General features: G+C 47.1%; 1 protein-coding gene across 1 annotated transcript in view; it reads left to right on the forward strand.

Annotated features, from left to right (window-relative positions):
• Positions 1–17,117, forward strand: part of LOC104382037 (sodium/hydrogen exchanger 2) — a 29,388-nt gene extending 12,271 nt beyond the window's left edge. The window contains exons 6-12 of the mRNA XM_086619691.1: positions 4,758–4,847; positions 6,922–6,992; positions 8,100–8,261; positions 8,740–8,842; positions 10,189–10,323; positions 14,737–14,803; positions 16,981–17,117. Coding sequence (XP_086475817.1) covers positions 4,758–4,847; positions 6,922–6,992; positions 8,100–8,261; positions 8,740–8,842; positions 10,189–10,323; positions 14,737–14,803; positions 16,981–17,117 — 765 coding nt within the window. The remainder of the gene's footprint in view (positions 1–4,757; positions 4,848–6,921; positions 6,993–8,099; positions 8,262–8,739; positions 8,843–10,188; positions 10,324–14,736; positions 14,804–16,980) is intronic.
• Positions 17,118–17,740: the final 623 nt, after the last annotated feature.

The raw sequence follows: 17,740 nt of genomic DNA on the forward strand, positions 1-17,740 counted from the left end.
CCAAACCCTCTGAATGTGGGCAGCAAGAGTTTTACAAGAGATTTATGGTTTGGTTGTCTCGGTTTTGGTAGTTCACAAGTGGGACAATTTAAAGGGACCTAATTTTGAAGTAATGATTGCCTAACGTTTTCCAAGCATGAGTTCCGTTTTATTGGGGCATCCAACAGCTGAAGCAACAACAGTCCTTCGTTGGTTATCAAAATATTTCGTATATATGTCTGAGATGTTTTCACGTTTACGCAGCAAAGCAGCTGCCGTTATTTTGTGATGATGCAGCAGGAAGGGCGTTGCTTTAACTCTTCCACTGGAAAATAAAATTGGGCGTGTTACTTGTTATAAAAGCAAGGAAAACCAGAAGCAAATAAAAAGTCATAGCCCGTTTGATTTATTTGCTTCTAATTTTTCTTTTATAGCTGATCCCTAAGCCCTGTTGCTGCCCACTTTCTCTTTCTGCCCTCCTGATTCTTGGGTTGTTTCCTCCCCAGTGGGAAAGCTTCAGTGGGGGTAACCGTGTTAACCCCCCGCTGCCCTGCCAGGGTAGGAGAGGGAGGTGGACCCTTGCAGCACTGGTTGCTTTTAGATACTGGGTTTATTTGTTTAAAGCACAAATGTACTTTTTTTTCCATTTTTTTTCCTTCTCCTTCTGCCTTTTTTCCTGCCTTTTTTCCCTTTTCCTGCCTTTTTTTCCCTTTTCCTGCCTTTTTTTCCCTTTTTCCTGCCTTTTTTTCCCTTTTCCTGCCTTTTTTCCCTTTTTCCTGCCTTTTTTCCCTTTTTCCTGCCTTTTTTTCCCTTTTCCTGCCTTTTTTTCCCTTTTTCCTGCCTTTTTTTCCCTTTTTCCTGCCTTTTTTCCCTTTTCCTGCCTTTTTTTCCCTTTTTCCTGCCTTTTTTTTCCCTTTTTCCTGCCTTTTTTTCCCTTTTTCCTGCCTTTTTTTCCCTTTTTCCTGCCTTTTTTTCCCTTTTTCCTGCCTTTTTTTCCCTTTTTCCTGTCCTTTTTTTCCCTTTTTCCTGTCCTTTTTTTCCCTTTTTCCTGTCCTTTTTTTCCCTTTTTCCTGTCCTTTTTTTCCCCTTTTTCCTGTCCTTTTTTTCCCCTTTTTCCTGTCCTTTTTTTCCCCTTTTTCCTGTCCTTTTTTTTCCCCTTTTTCCTGTCCTTTTTTTCCCCTTTTTCCTGTCCTTTTTTTCCCCTTTTTCCTGTCCTTTTTTTCCCCTTTTTCCTGTCCTTTTTTTCCCCTTTTTCCTGTCCTTTTTTTCCCCTTTTTCCTGTCCTTTTTTTCCCCTTTTTCCTGTCCTTTTTTCCCCTTTTTCCTGTCCTTTTTTTCCCCTTTTTCCTGTCCTTTTTTTCCCCTTTTTCCTGTCCTTTTTTTTCCCTTTTTCCTGCTTTTTTTTTCTCTTTTTCTTTTCTCCTGCTTTTATAAGACCGATTTCTGCTGCGGCTCTTTTTGCCAAGCCCAGTCCCTACAGAGCAGCTGCCGCAGCACCTGCGGCCTGAGCCGCTCCCGGAGACCCGACGGGACGCGCCGCTTCTGGCCGGGCGCGGAGCCGGGCGCGCCGCCCTGCAGCGGGGGCTGGGGCCGCCCTCCCTGCTCAACATGCTTTTAATTTTCACGGATTCTTCATTAGCACCGCTCTGCAGGACGGAGAAAGGTTTTTCTCTCCGCGGGCACGGGCCGAGGGTGGCGGGGGGTCCCGGGGCCGCGCTCGGCGGGGCGGGCGGGCGGCAGCTCCCGGCCTCGCTCTGACATCTAGTGGTAAAAACATTTCCAGCCTCCTGCGGGATGGAGCTCTTGGATGTGTCCCGCTGGTCTCTGCCCGACAGGCTCCCTTCGGGGTTTCTCCGAAATGCACCTCTTGGTTCACCGGGCCAACGCTGTCGCGTTTGAAAGAGGATGTGGTGGAAAAATTGGGGTTGTCTGGTCCCGAAGTGAGCCAGGCTGATGTTTACCTGGCATGCTGTATCCCAAAAAGTTAACAGTTGGGTCTCCCTAGGGCTGAAGCGAGCAAGGTGGGGGTCTGGGGATGATGCTGGCCAGAAGAGCTCCCCAGGAGCTCCTCTTCTCAAGCACATGAGGTCCGTGCAGAGCTGCTGACCTGGGTCTGCCCTGTTCCTGCCCTCAGATGGAGGGAGCAGAGCAGCTGCCAGGGCTTTAAGGAGATGGTGGGTCACAGTGACAGCTGCCGAGTGGCCACATGGCCAAGCATCACCCCCCGAGAGCAAATTCCTTCCACTTGGTATCCCTGAACCCCTCAGGTGTGGATGTTGGACACTTCAGAGGGTTGAGGTTGACCCTCTGCTTCCTCATGCCCACCTAATCCACACCATGAGCTGAAAAAATGGTCAAGAAGTGTGATGTGCTGATGGGCTCAAATCCGAGTCCCACGGGGCAGCTTTTGGGACAGGCACAGTTTTCAGACTGAAAGGAGAAGGCAGGGGCCAGGGGTGGGGGGACCGTAGTTAGATAGAGGTTGACAAGTTTTAAGATGCAAATGTGGGTCAGAAATTGAAAAGATAGGGTCACTGGGCACGTCCACTCATGCGGAGATGCTCTTGAGTCTCAAGACAAAGGTTGTTCTAAGGCAGCTGCTCCATTCTGCTGAGGCTTCGGAAAATCCTTCCCAGGACTGGGAAAAGGGCTTTTGTGTAACTGGTGATGTCATCTCCGTGCTAAAGGGTGAGAGTTAAACAGGGTCCCCCATGGGTATGTGTCAGTGAGGCGACCCCTTGACCTTCAGCCATTCAGCAGGAGCATAGCATCTATAAAGAGAGACTTAGCTCCAGGTGCCTGCAGTATGGTGTAGCTGAGGCTACCACGAGAATGGGGTGGGGGTAAACTTTGTTAAAAGCTGGACCAGAAAAATATTGCTGTAGCTCAGCACAGAAAACGGGTAAAAATAACAGAAGCAGTTATTAAGATGAACCTTCAGAAACCTGGCTTTGCAAATGTGTCCTACAGCTTCTGAAGTCCGTGGAGCTGCTGCCAGCCACATCAATGGATGTGGGATCGAGGAGTCATGTCGGAGCACAAATGCATTTAATTTTCTAGGAAATCCTGACTGTGCTGTTTGAAAAGCCTCGTGCTGCACAGTCCAGCGGCCAACATGTGAGCAGTTGGGCTTGTCCATACATGGGTCTATCACTGCATTACATAACCCAAGAAACTTGGCTCTTCTGGCCTAACTCAGTTGCATAAGACTCTTCCCACAACAAGCCTGGTTAATAATTTTGAGAAGGTTGACCGAGCAATTGTCAAGTGCTCAGCACTCCCAGGCAGGCCTGGATATGCGCCACATAGACCAGAAAGTCCTCCAAGGAGCTGTGGGCTCGTCTGGAATGTCACAAAAAGCCCTCATTGTTCTGCCTTTCAGTGTGGTTTAAAAATTAAATACCACGTTTTCCATCTGAAGTTCAGTCTCTCCACCTATTGGACTCTGACCTCTTCCACATAATTGTTAGCAAATATAATAATTGTGAAGAGGTGTGGTGGGTTTTTTTTTGTTTGCTGCCTACACTTGTTAGCTAGTGGATCGTTGGCATTAGAAAAACTTTGTGATCATGGTAAGAGCCATCAGCAATTGGGGATGTGCCTCAGATGAGTTATCCTTGGTGGATGGAGGAGAGTCACAGGGGACCTACAGGTGCATCGTGGTCTGCTGGCCTGAAATGACACGTGGGATTCCCATAATGTTCCCAAGGTCTGGAAGGGCCAAAGGAATTCAGGTGTGTGGATGTTTCTAAATTTGGGAGTCTTGGTCACAAAGCTCCAAAATGTCACTTCAAAATGAAAAATACAGCTGATTTATCCAGTGAAGAAGGCAAGAGAGCAAATTGCAAAGTCTCTACTTAATTTTTGTAATATCTGTTGTTTCGGAATTTGCGAGTCTTATGTGATTTACTCTGAATAGCGATGCATTTTTTATTGCTATTAGCTATTAAAATGACACATTAATTGTTTCTGCAATTAAAAATGTGTTCAACTGTCCTCCGTGCCAGCATTTGTGTCATTCAGAAGTCATAAACATCAACTACTCCATCATTTTTGCTGTAAACATGTCCTAGAAAAGTCATTTCATACCGAAGCCAGGCTAAGAAACGCATCACAGCAGCATTTTAGAAGTTCTCTCACGAGGCTTAAAGGACATTAAAACTCTTCCCTTGACCCTTCCCACCAGGTGGATACTTTGATTAGTAAACTTAGCCACCGGCTGGCCATCAAAGATCGTTGGACTAATGATCTGTGACACATAATACTCAAAGAGTTAGCAGACAAATGCTGGTGCAGGCTGCGTGCTGTGAAGTCTCAAGGACTGTCATCGTTTCAGGCATTGGAACTTTGAACGTTTCAAGCTCCTTTCCATCTGGTAGGCTACAGGCAATAGCCAGCCACAGGCTTGACCTTGAAATTATTGGTTGACTTTTTGTGGTCTTTGAGATGCCAGATGAGGAGAGTTTCTCCTCTCTGCCTGCCCCCATCCTGAAGCCTGTACGTGAGCTCCCGTTGACAGGCTGCTACCAAGAGCAAACAAAATGTTTGGATTACGGCTGGGACAACAGAGTTTCTAGTCTTGTTGAATCTTTGCAGATTTTATCTTGCTGATACAACAGGGCAGATGAGGCACTAGCTCAAACAGCAGGTCTGGTTCTGGCAAGGAACAAGGTAGCTGTTGCTCATCCCCTTGCTGGTGATATTTGTTCCAGTGCAGGTACCACTAAGAACATTTGATGCAGAGGAGGGCTGATTTCTGTTTGTGTGGTTATGCTGCAGGGAATGACCATCCGTCCTCTCGTTGACTTGTTGGCTGTCAAGAGGAAAAGAGAGAGTGCTCCCACAGTGGGAGAGCAGATCCATATTCGGGTAAGTGATGCATCCATCAATGCACAGCCAGAGCTTTCCAATATGCTTTGCTGATAGCAATATGGTCCTTCTGAAATGTGGTGTGTCTCCAGAGACTCTACAGATCTGCAGTTTTACCAGAATCTTCTGCAGGTCAGTCCCTTTCCAGGTTTGAAGTCACATGCGCTTCCTAACCATGGGTTATTATTTGCATTGGAATAGCAGCCACCGACTCAATCAGGCTGGTGTTGCATTAGGTGGTGCACAAACACGATAAAAAAAGATAATCGCTCACCTAAAAGTTTTTACTCTAACCTAACTCCAACTTTTCTGCTTCTCTGGAAAGAGTGAAAGAAAGAAAATGAGACTTGGTTGATTTCAGGATTGGGATCTTCTATACGTTCACAAGTCACATCACCACCATCATTTTGGATACCTGTGCAAAAAAATTTAGAGAAGGAAGGATAAGGTTAGCACTGTTTTGGAGGGAACCACTGAAGTGTCCTCACCCTGGAAGTGTTCAAGGCCAGGTTGGATGAGGCTTTGAGCAACCTGGTGTGGTGGAGGGTGTCCCTGCCCATGGCAAGGGGGTTGGAACTGAATGATCTTTGAGGTCCCTTCCAACCCAAACCGTTCTATAATTCTAAGTCCATAACCCAAAGAAGGAGCTTAGTTCACCTTGCTCTCACCATCCAAACATTGGCCTTTCTAGTTATAGAGGACTTCTACAGAGAGTGGGTCAGCTCTGAGAAAGCAGTGTTCTGCACACCTAGCTTGTGTTTTAATCTGTGCCCAATGAAAAATTACATTTCTGAATCTAATGGTTTATGCCCAGACACATTTCTGTGAGTATGGCTCCTTCAGGAATACTTTTGTCTTCTTTTTGGGTAGCAAGAAATGCAGACATTAGCTCTGAGGACACTTATAAAAGCTGTTTGGCATCCTCATAATTAGGCTGTATTACTGGGCTTTGTCTGAGGTTAACAGAACAGTTCAATAGGCTGAAGAGTCTTTTCCTGTCCTGAACAGAGGACACTTTCTTCTTTTGTTAGTGTGTGAATAGCAAATCATCTCTGGAAACGTGTTTATTAGGAAATGTGAGCTGCAAAAGGCGATGCACAATTAAGTTAAGTAGGGAAGGTAACAACGCAGGTAGTTGGAAATCAGAGACACAGAAGCCAGAAGCAGCTTTCTTCCTCAAATTCATTTCTCCGTCGGGATAGTTGGGACATTCTTGCTTGTAGGGGGTATGTCATTTACTGGTCCTCAGAGCATACAGCTGCTAACAGCAACATGAGACTCCAAACCCGTACCAGGCTGCAGGGCTGAGTGAACCACTCTGACATTTCTCTGTCTCTGACCCCTCAAAAAAGGATTTTTTTTTAAGATTAGAGCTGGAGAAAGCTCCAGGGACATCAGTACCTGAGCGTGGAAGGGCATTGACCTGTGGTAGAGCAAAGACCTCTCTCGTTTCAGAGATGCCAGCAGGAGGGAAAACAATTTGGGAAATTACAGAGATTTAACTTCTAGGTGGAAAAATCAACCTGTCTGGGATTTTTAATATGATTTTGAGCAGTAATAATGTGGTTTTTTTTTTTTAATAAGGCATGATATGGCCAATGCTTTCATTCAGTGGGAAGTGTCTGGGGGAAGGCAGTATTTATTATTCAAGTCGAAGCATCATTTATACGTTATCTATACCCTGAAGATACCAATCTCCTGAGACAAATTGTCCTCAAAAACCTCAATATGAGCATTTCCTGCTCATCAAGGCCCAATATGCAGGACATGCAAGTCATCAGCCATCCTGTACGTACTGTAAAGAGCAGATCCACCTCCCTCAGTGATAATTCTTGGCTCACGCAGACCTGAAAGCAAGCAGCCAAACCCCTTACCGTGCTCCGGAACCGAGGGATGCACACGGATGACTGGATGGGGAATTAGCCCAACATCCCCTCTGCTTGTTTACCAGCGCCGTGTACCGAGCTGAAAGCATCTCCCGTGCCCTCTGCAGGCTTTTGGTGTTTGCTGACTTGGTTCATCACGTATGCAATACATGCAACCGGTGTACAGCGAAATCCTCTCTTCTGTTTAGTTCTTGGATCATTTGCTGGCTGGCATTGAAGATATATCTGGACACTGGGGACAGTATTACTGGAAAGACAAGTAAGGATTTGCCAAAATACAACTGTGTACATGTGTAGAAAAGAACGAGGCAGGTTTCTATTCCCTAAGAACAAGCGGAGCCTCGTTCATCCGTGTGGCACCACACAGGTGACAAAGGGGCAGCTTCTCCTTGTCCAAGGTGAGACCAGGCTCTTGGACCGCTTCCCCGCTTGCAGGTCACCCACTCGACTTCTCCCTAAGAGACTCCTTCCTCCTCTCCTATTATGTTTGTCCTTTCTTGTCCAAAGGAATCTGCGGGGAATGCCAGCATGGCACGCAGCGTGTGTGGCTCCAGCCCGTCCCTGCCTGCCACGGTGCTGCCCCTGCAGGAGCTGAGGACCCCAGCCCCATGTGTGCACAACTAACAGTACAAATACGAGCTTGGAGGGGCGACTGCTTATTGTGGACTGACAAATTATAGAGAATTTCTATGTGTCTCTGTAGCAAAGTGCTCAATTTTCGTTAAATTCTGGTAGATTGTACACATAGGAGATGTTTTTCTTTAAAACAGCAACAAATAACAAAAAAGTATACCAATAGCAATCTACCAGGTTTAATGCCTTGGCTGTGCAGGCATAGATGTAACTAACTTCATGGTAAGGACTCTGATAAATGCTGCTGGCAGGGATTTTCTTAGGAATGCCAGTGCTTGGCAGTGCCACTAGAAGGGAAGGGAATGTCCAGGCTCCTTGCGAGCAGGTTTGTGAACCGCCAACAACAGCCCAACTTCAGTGTCAGTGTTTGATACTGGCTAGATCTTTCCCAAATGTGCTGCATTTGAGCAGAAAGTGAGAGGAAGTGGCTCAAGAGGGGATCTGGAAGCGTTTAAATCTGTTGCATCCCTCGGGGCTACTGTAGCACTTAGAGTTTGTGATAGGTCTGGCGCTTTGGGGAGTTCTTACTGTGTTTGGCAAAGTTTTAAAATCTGAGCTCATGTACTGTAGTGCAGAAATAATTAGGGACTGACCTCTTGGACCATTGATTTCTGGAAAGAAGGTAATGGAATATAATGGAATATGGGGCAGTCATGGGCTGTGGGCAGGTCCGTTTAGATGCTTGGGGAGTTGTGGGAGGAAGCTGAGCACGTCTTGTTTTGTTCTCAAACAGATTAGAGTATTTCAACAGCAAATACCTGCAGAAGATCCTGCTTCGAGAATACGACCAGCCAAAATCGAGTATCGTGCTTCTCTACGAAAAGCTGGAGCGGAAACATGCCATTGAGCTGGCAGAGGCAGGGCAGCTGGGTCATGCCCCGTCTCACCCATCCTTGCTGTAAGTGCTCCCCAGCAGTCATCCCCTTTCCATCCCTCCTCCCAACCATCCCACCAGAGGGAACAGTTGTGAAAAGCTTTTCTCTGCCTCCTCTGCTCTTCCCTGCTGGGCTGTCCCGTGGGATAGGAGCAACCTAGCTTGGACAAATGCCCAGTAAACACTGTTTAAAGATTCGTAGGTGGGTGTTAAAAACCATCAGGTGGATGAGCGGTCTACTGGCATCGCTGAGCACCGTTTCTGACCCCGTATGTGGAAGCTCACCTGCATCCCCCCCCAGTTACACAGAAAAGGTGCAAATACTGAATGCCCCTTCTGCGGTGAGCTCCATCTGCAAGGCTCAGCTGGTGGTCGTGTCTGCTGGTGGTGGGGTCTGAAGGGACTGCTGCGAGCACTGGGCTCTGGGGATGCACTGGTTGTGCTGCTGTGCAGCTCCCAAAGTAAGGTGTGCTGGTTTTCTTTGCAGCAACAGCGACAGGACTGTCATAACAGACAAAAAATTGGAGGATGCTCTGAATCCGGATGTCCTGGAAAATATACAGGAGATATTGGCGAGGAACCTGTACCGAATAAGGAGAACGGTATACCTTTTCCCTCGCTCTGTATTTTAGATGTCCAATAACAAAAGTTATCTCCGTGATCCTAACAGCAGATGTTATGAATATTTACATAATTGCTACTGATGTCTCTTTGTGAGCAGAGAATAGTTGGCTCGTTGAAGCCAGATCCAGTTTCCAAGCCAGTGGCACGTTTCTGTTTTGCAGCATGACAGCTTTTGAAAGGTTCACCCAGTCAGCCTATAATTTCCTCAAGTATTTTAGGCGTCAGTACCCAGAACCAGAAGAGGGAAAGGAGGAGCACATGGATCTTCAGGCATGGGGTTAGCAGATCCAGCAGTTGCAACAGCTCCTGGTTTCCTACAGGGCAGAGCAGGGATGGGGTTATCCTCACGTTCCGTTTTTTCCCCTAGAAGAGAGCACAGTCAGGGAGCTGCGAGTGAGAATGAATCTGCAGAGGTTTTAAAACTGCTTGGTGGTTTTGCCATGAAACTGGTACAACTGGTTAAATGGCATAGAAGCCACTTGCTGTTTACAGAATAACTCATGGATAATCGGTCGGAGGTTTTTACACCGCACCTAGGACTGTGCGTTGTAATTGCTGTTTACATGGTGATACACGGAGCCTTATCTTCAAAATCCACCTAAGCCTTTGTTTTACGGATTACACACGAAATACTGAGTCCTTGGGGATGTGGCTGGTGTGGGCAGCTCAGCACGGAGGGATCAGCCACCCCCTCCTGTCCCCTTGCTGAGCCCAGAGAAACAACTAGATAAGGCTGGGAGGAAACCTATGGGGATGGTGACTGGGGGGAAACCTATAGAACTGGTGACCAGGATGAAGATGAAGGCATACATCCTGTTTGTGCTTACTCTGCCTAAGTCCAGCCTCACCCCTCGTGGCGACAGAGTTATCCCAGCTCCCACTGGTGTTAGTGGGAGACTTGACGTTGGTTGGTTTACAGCTTTTGAAGCAGGATTTACGGTTCCTGTTGGTTTTGTGATTTATATAAGAAGGTGGGGCTGATGTAAAGTATTGGGGGGCTGGGCAGAGGCACTGAGGCTGAAGGCACCTTGAGCAGAGTGGTTGCTAGGTTGGTGTGTCACCTGAACTAAGAGATGTGTCTCAGTCTTGTCATTCAGTGAACATTCAGGCAATTTTGCACAAAGAAGCAGAGTTTGGAGTCCCATCTTCCTTCTTTGGCTCTTCCCCTCCATCCCCACCTCTCCCACTTGGGGGGGGGTCAGTTCATCCCAATGACTAGGCAGGATGGTCACAGGGGGGTGAAGGACCCTGGAAGACGCCGGGACCAGTGAAGGGATGGTGAAGGTCCCACCTCCATCAGCGGTCTCTCTGGTGCAACGCACAGGGGCCGGCGTACAACAGGCACACCCTTCCCGGAGAGCCCGAGCCCACGGAGCACGCCAAGGAGATCCTGATCCTCAGGCACAAGAGCCTGCGGGTGGAAGTGAGCGGAGGTGACACGACCAGCTCCAGGAAGGAGGTAAGAGGGAGCGGGGAAGGCTTGGACCTGCAGAAACCATGCACGGGCTGCTTTCCCCATGCAGGTAGCACAAGGGCTAGGAGTAGTGCTGTTTATTGCTGGTGGTATTTCCTATTAAAGACAAATGTTGTTGCCTTTTTTTTTTTTAAAAAAAAATCATCTCTCAATCCTAAATTGCATTCCAATGAATAGGAAATACTGAGAAACAAACCCAACCCAACCCCTGACAAGCAAATGAGCCATCTTGGGTGCAGCACCGTTCCACGCTTTGTCAACACAGGCTTCCATCCGTGCTAGGAAACTTATTTACTGAGCAAATGTTATTAATTGGGCTTCAGTCTGTAGATTCAGAGGTCTGTTTTTCCCATGTTTTCTTTTCTGGGAGATTTCGTCGAAAGCAGGAATTCGGTACGCCCATTGTCAGCGCTCCAGATGGACTGTAAATATTTGAAACTGTTCAGTGTTTTCCCCCTCCCCCCAACGCTTTTGAAAGGACAGAAGCATTATTGTGAGCTTTCCTATTTATTCTGGAGGTGAGTGTTTTGGTTTTCAAAGCAGCTACGGTTCTGGGCAGACTTGAAGAAAGTAAAATAGAGGGAAGCGTTGCGTACCAGATTCCTGGGAGAACCGCCTTGAGTCCAAATTTACTGCTGGCACAGCTCCATGTCAGCTCGTGTTCTGGATTAGAGGAGAAACGAGGTAAATACAACGTCTCTGGCTGGTGAAGACTTTTGGTGACTTCTTTGGAAATCGGTGAGAGAAGCTGGGCCAACATTTCCCCCTGGAAAGACGAAATGGTCCAGGAACGGTGCATGAGGAGCAGGCTTGGTCTTTTCAATTCCTCTCATCCTCTGTAACTCTTGCTCTAAAGGAAAAGCAATTAATCCCACCTGGTATTTTGCTCCCAACCCCCCAGGTCAGCAGCAGTAATTGCTGAGCCATCCCTGAATTTCACCCACTTCTCTGAATCTTAGGTGTTGATGGCTTGAGCTAGAGCCGTGTCCAAGCGCAAACTCTGGTCTCCAATCTGGGCAGCAAGACTCCATCACCGAGGAGAGCAGGATGACCTTTGGAAAAGAAATAATTTATCTTTCTTTATTTAGATAGTAGTTTTCCACGACAGCACAAGGACTGGGGACTGCCACAGGCTTTCTGCCACTCCGATTTCTTTGTTCGAGTGCCAGGCGTGGAAGAGCCCACTGAGAACCAGTAAGGCCCCAACTGCCGCTGCTCCGCAGCCTCTCCGTTCCCAGTTCCCAGAAAGGTGTTCCGGCTCTCCCAAGCGACTTCAAGGATTTAATTTGATCACTTACATGCTGATTGGTACTTACAATTCCGAATAGATAGGCAAGAACGTGGCAAGTTCCTGTAGAACATTTGGTATAATTAAACTTCAAAAGAACAGCATCAAGCTAGGGCTGAATTCGAGCACCTTTTGTACTTTAAGGACGTTTTGTTGTTAACCCTTGTGCTCCCGCCTTCCCCTTCGCTGCTGCTGCCACCAGGTACCGCAGTGCCTTGGGCAGGAAATTTAGCACCGTTCCTCCTGTTGCTTGGAATGTTTATTTATAAGCATTATAAATAGCTGGCCTTTCAGAGGGCAGAGTGTTTTGGGGCCAAAATTGCAAAAGCAGTAGGATTCACTCTGTCTATATTGACTCATGGATGGTGGCTGATGCCCTGTGTGTGGGGGGCAACTGCTCCTATGGGTTATGCCTGATGCCAATCTGATGGTGACTACTGCAGCAGTCATTTGTCGCTGCAAATCACACCTTTTTGCAGCAGCCACCGTTGATTTGTGCCAGTCTAAGCAAAGTGGGTGTAAATACTGCGAAACAATTCCAGTGACATCTGTAAGGGTGACTTTAAGCCCAAGAAGCATCCCTCTGCACCCAAAAGGAAAAACCAGGCATGCTTTGTATGATCAGCAGCTTATCTGCTAATGTTTTAGAATAGCTGCCTTATTGCAAATAGAAAAAAGGCAGTACTCAAAAGTGATGGGATAATGTTCTACAAGAGCCCTGGAATATTAACACGAGATGGGAGGGTGGGTGAACACTGTTCCTTCTTGCTGTAGGAGGACAGATTGCAGAATTTGTCTGCAGAAAGAAGGAACGCTGTGCTAAAAAGTAGATTTCAGCCCCTTAAAAGTAGCTCAATATTTTAATTTTTTGGGGAAAAAAAATTTAAGCAACTCAGATTTAGTTTCATGCCACGTTGACAAGCAAATGGTGTTTTCCTGTTTAAAAAAGAGATGAATGAAAAAGATAGGTAGTTCACGTTCGAGGTTTTTCTAATTGTCAGATGGTTCCACCTTTTGTAGTCCCAAAGGGAAAGGTTTGGCCTTTCAGGGTTTGAGTCAGCAAGAAAAAACAGACGCTCTCATGCCACGCAGTTTTCTATTCTGCATGTCACCACGAGATGGAAGCATTACAACTGTGTTTGCAACCCCAACTGGAAATCAAGGAACTGGGAAACAAACTTGGAGCAAAGGGCTGCGGAACCCCTCCGGCACACCTTCCTTTGGCAGCCTGTTTGAGGAAAGCTTTGGAAATACGTTCAATCCGTGAGGTGTTATCAGCTGAGTGAGTAATTTAAAAGTCCCTGGCATTCGGTGTAGAAACACTGCTTTTTCTGCTTGCCCAATGTCTGCATATATATTTTTCTTAGTGAAGCTGGTTGGTCCTTTGCTATTAAAATATGAAGCTCTTGTAGCTCAGTTAGATTCATCTTATAGTTTATGAGGTGCTGGTTGGTCTTTCCCCCCTATATCAGTTGCCACAAACATAAGGTATGTATGGAAGAACATCTTTCTATAGGTCCGTGGCTCCAACAGGCTGGAGAGGAGCTGAGAGTGAAGTTCATCTCGCCTGACGGACAATCCATCTCCTTCCACTGTCAGTGTGGAGAAACTGGTGCCGTCACGAGGACAGGCACCGGTCCATGGCCAACACCAGGCTTCAACTAGGAGAAATCACCTTTTCTCTCTAACCTGGGTGGCTTTATGTGCCTTAGGGGTCTGCTGCACTTCAGGTGTCTACCTTTGCTTTTAGAGTAGTGAGAGATGACTCGTAGGCTGCATTGGAAGCCCCTGCCAAGGAGAGGTTGGAGAAAGAATAGGGAAGACAGAGAAAAGAAGTAAGGAAAGAACAATCCTCATCCCTCCTGAACCAACGGTGCAGGTTAAAGGATTTACACCAGGCAGAAACAACTTTGGCAAGACCACGAGGTGATTTCAGATCTGAATCATAGCCCAGAGGATTAACTCCAAGACTACCTATTTCCAGCAGAAAGCCTGCCTTCCTCTGCCTAAGGACAAAATTCCAGCTGAAGGCTGCAGCTTCCTGGAGCTGTGCTCTGAACGCTGTCTGCATTTTGGGCTTGCCTTATTTTTGGCAGGAATCCAAGGTGGCGAAACCCTGGCAGGGCGGTTTCGGAGACCCAGGATGGCTTTTATTTGCCACCAAGCACCCAGCAAATCCCTGCACCTGTAGCCCGGCAACTTCATCCTCTTTTCTTCTGCCAAAACGCGAGTCGGCTCCCCCAGAAGGAGCTGATTTGGAGCTGCCTGTAAGCCATGTGCGTAAATGACATACTGCCTTTGGTAATTATGTCGGAGCCCTTTCATGGAGCATGCTCGGAGAATCATTAAATGCCCCTGGGAATGGCTTTCCAGGGAGCCGCGCTGCTGCTGGAGCCGGGAAGGCATTGTTATTAAAATGGTCCATGAAAGCGCGAACAAGGGATGGAGGGCATCGGTCCTCGTTAGGGGAGGGAGGAGAACGAAGCGAAACAAAACAGAAAACCAGGCTGGGAGGTGTCCAGAGTTATTTTGGCAGTCCGGCTCTCCAGACCGAGGTGCCAAATCCCAGCTGCGTAAGAGACTTATTCCCGGTTTACAGAAGCACCGAACAATTCAGGCGGCATTGTGCTACCTGATTTATGTATTTATTTTTCCCTTTTCCTGAAAGGTGGAGATTAGCACTGGAGTGAAAGGACAGGGAGCTCGTTAGTGCAAGCTCGTTATCTGCCTCCTTGGCCTGCAGCCAAGGTGGGGAACAGCCAAGGTGAGAAATGTCCATGTCCTGGGGACCGGCTTCACCTCCCGGACTCCCCAGCTCCATTCTCCCTGCTCCAGGGCTGCTCCTTCCCATCCCATCTGCCAAACGGCTCCTGGAGAGCTCAGACCTCTTCCACCGACTCGAAACAAATCAGCATCTGTAAATATTTCCCGCCATCTATTTGGTCTATTTTTAGCAACAGTTCTTTTTGTTTTTCTTGGCAAAAGTAAAACAAATGGAAAGGGAGTCCTTGGGGATTGCAAACGGCTTGTTTGTGAAGCGGGAGTGTCATTAACAGCCTCGCTAGCGATCTTCATAAATGCATTAAAGTACTTTTCTTCCTTAATCACAGAAGGATGACTCCTGCTCGGCATGGGGCGACTCCGGCACGCAGCCCAAGCTGTGCCGCTCCTTCACCGGTAAGCCGGGGCGCCGGTGCGTGCCGGTGGTGATTCCCTACCTCCCCTGCTCGCCCTGCCCCGTCCCCGTGGGATGGTCCAGCAGGTGATGGGGAGGATGTCCTGAGGTCCACGGCGTGTCCGTTGCAGGGCTGGGATTTGGGAGACAGCCAAGGTGAGGCCTCCTGCACTCCGCAGCTCGCCGCAGGCAGCGGTGGGCAGCCCTGGGCTGTGTGTTGCAGGCGGGGGGGCAGGGGCATCGCCCCAGCCCGGGGGACACCGTGGGGCTCCCTTGGTGAGCATCACGAGCGAGGAAGCCGCACACGGCTGGCAGTCAGGGTCTCCAGGCAGCTGCTGGGGGTCCGGTGGCGGTGCTGGGAACCATAGCAGTGAGAAATGTGTCCCAGTCTAGGTGTGCAAGGGGGTGCCTGGATTTACAGAGTGTTCTTGTCTCCCGTGTCCAGCGTTTGAAGCTGGTCCTGTTCTTCATATTCCACCAAGCACTAAGATGTGTGACAGTAATTGCACTTCATTCCGCCTATGGTGAAGCTAATGCATAAGCTCAAACCTTATAAAAACGAATTATACTTCAAAACATGAAGTTTGTGTCCAAATGCTTTCCAAAAATTAAGATTTTTTTTTTCTTGCTAAGTGATATTAAATGTATTTTGAGTGCTCCATTAGCAGCACTGTTTTGAATATCTGCTACAGAAAGATCAGTGGCTCAAGACCTTACATTTTCTTAAGTCCAAGCTCAGTTTTCAGATAACAGAAAGCTTAGTTTTCACCCTTTAAAAAAAAAAAGTTTAATATCAATGAAGCCTCACACAACATACAGCTTATGAAAACTGTAAAGTGCATCTTTCAAAACACAGAGGAGAGAGTCCTTTTAGCCTCTGAACCGCAACGAGATGTTCAGTGGGGAAGTGGGCACTGAGTTTTTACAATACTTGGCACGACACCTTTTAGCACAATCCTGTCTGTAAAAGTGATGATTGAAAAGAGTCAATATTTGTTGAAAATACCAAAAAATAGTGTTGCCTCCCAATACGGGCTGAGATAGGTTAAGGGGCTGCGTCTCACATTAAAGTACAGAATATTTCTTTATTACATAGGTGCTGGGAAAATATTTAAGAAGCAAGAAAGTTTCCTTTCAATCTTTTTGTGTCCTTCTATTTCTAATGTTTTCTTCCTTTGTAAGTTTCTATGGCTCTTTGTTTAGCAATTTTTTAGTTTATTGTTCACAGAATAGCTGGCACTTTCTCTGTCACAAGTACCTTACTACAGGTTTGCAAGAGTAGATGGAAGGACACAACTGTGTGGCTTTTGTGAATTCATAACATGGACATCTGCTGGGGATGTAGCTATTTTAATCCACAGTTTATTATAAATGCTTAAACTATGTTCTTCCTGAAGAAACACGTGAGTGTAAGCAGAGCAAAGTGATAAAAAGCAGTTTTTCTCAGGGAAATGTGAGCACCAGAACTCCCGACATGCCTTGGTGCCAGGGTTGAGGGAGGCTGGAACCCTTCCATGGGGATTGCGTGTACTTCCAAAAAAAATCACTTACTGTGGCAACATGAAATTATAGGTGCTCTGGCAGAACACCTGCATCCTGAAAAGCTATTTTAAAGTAGTCACTGATAGGAATTTTTGTTTTGCAAAGCTGCTGGTGAGGACTGACAAATGAATGACTGTATTGATGCAGTGTATTTCAAAGTGTAAAATAGGGCTTCAATTGTACTTTTTTTTTCTTTTCCTTCCATCCAAACACTGATGTTTGTCTTCTGTTTTGTAATCGAAAAGTGATCCTTGCAGTGGAATAGCTCATCCCCACTGAGCGAAGGGCCACCTCAATAGTTCTCAGTATTTCTTCATTCCTGTTGACTCATGAGGAATCACAGAATGGTTTGGGTTGGAAGAGACCTCAAAGACCATCCAGTTCCAACCCCCCTGCCATGGGCAGGGACACCCTCCACTACACCAGGTTGCCCAAAGCCTCATCCAACCTGTCCTGGAACACCTCCAGGGATGGGGCAGCCACAGCTTCTCTGGGCAACCTGTACCAGTGCCTCACCACCCCCAGAGGGAAGGAGTTCTCCCTTAGATCTAATCTAAATCTCCCCTCTTTTGGTTTAAATCCATTGGCCCATGTCTGAACATTTCTCATACAAGTTGGTGTTTTTCTCTCCCCGCAGTGGGGAACGCGGAGAAGGTTCGGGAGGTGAAGCAGAACCGGTCGAGGTCGGTGTGTGTCATCCCAGCGCCGCAGCCCGGCGGTACAGCCTGGGCTGAGAAGAAAGGAACGGAGAAAGAGCTGACTTTGGAGATGTAAAAGGCACCAGTGATGCTGCTGGCTTCCCATGAGGGATCCGACTGTGTTTCGTGGATGTCTGCTATACATGTAAATGATGTAAATAAGATGCATATGGAAAAGGACAGCATGGACAGGGTGAAGTATCGTGTGCTCTTACTGCACAATGCTGGATTTTTTTAGAGGGAAAAGATGGACAACTGAGTGCTAGCGATGCAAGGTAATGTCTGAGAGAGAATTTCTAAGAAATGCCTAGGAAAAATAAATCCGTTCAGCCTGGAAAAAGTGCTGAAACTTGGCTACAGCTTCCAGAAAGGACGTTTTAATAAGGTGAGAGATCAGATCTTCTCATTAGTCAGCAGAGACAGACCAAACAGCAGGGAGCATTTAGATTATATGTTAGGAAAAACTTTATAATCTCGAGGAGAGCGTGCCACCGGGAAAGGCAGCGGAAACGGGGAAAAATCTTTTCTGCTCCTCAGGAACTGGTGAGTCCGGACTATGGGTGTTAATCACGTAAATCCAGAGTTAAATCATAGAGTTAAATAAGGTGGTGTGTCTTACCAGAGGGACTGTCCCACACCTAGACACAGTTCTTTTAATGAAAACTTATCCAAAATGTTTTCTTACTGATGTTTTAAAAA

Source organism: Tauraco erythrolophus, chromosome 13 (genome assembly GCF_009769465.1).
Source record: "Tauraco erythrolophus isolate bTauEry1 chromosome 13, bTauEry1.pri, whole genome shotgun sequence".
Classification (NCBI taxonomy): Eukaryota; Metazoa; Chordata; class Aves; order Musophagiformes; family Musophagidae; genus Tauraco; species Tauraco erythrolophus.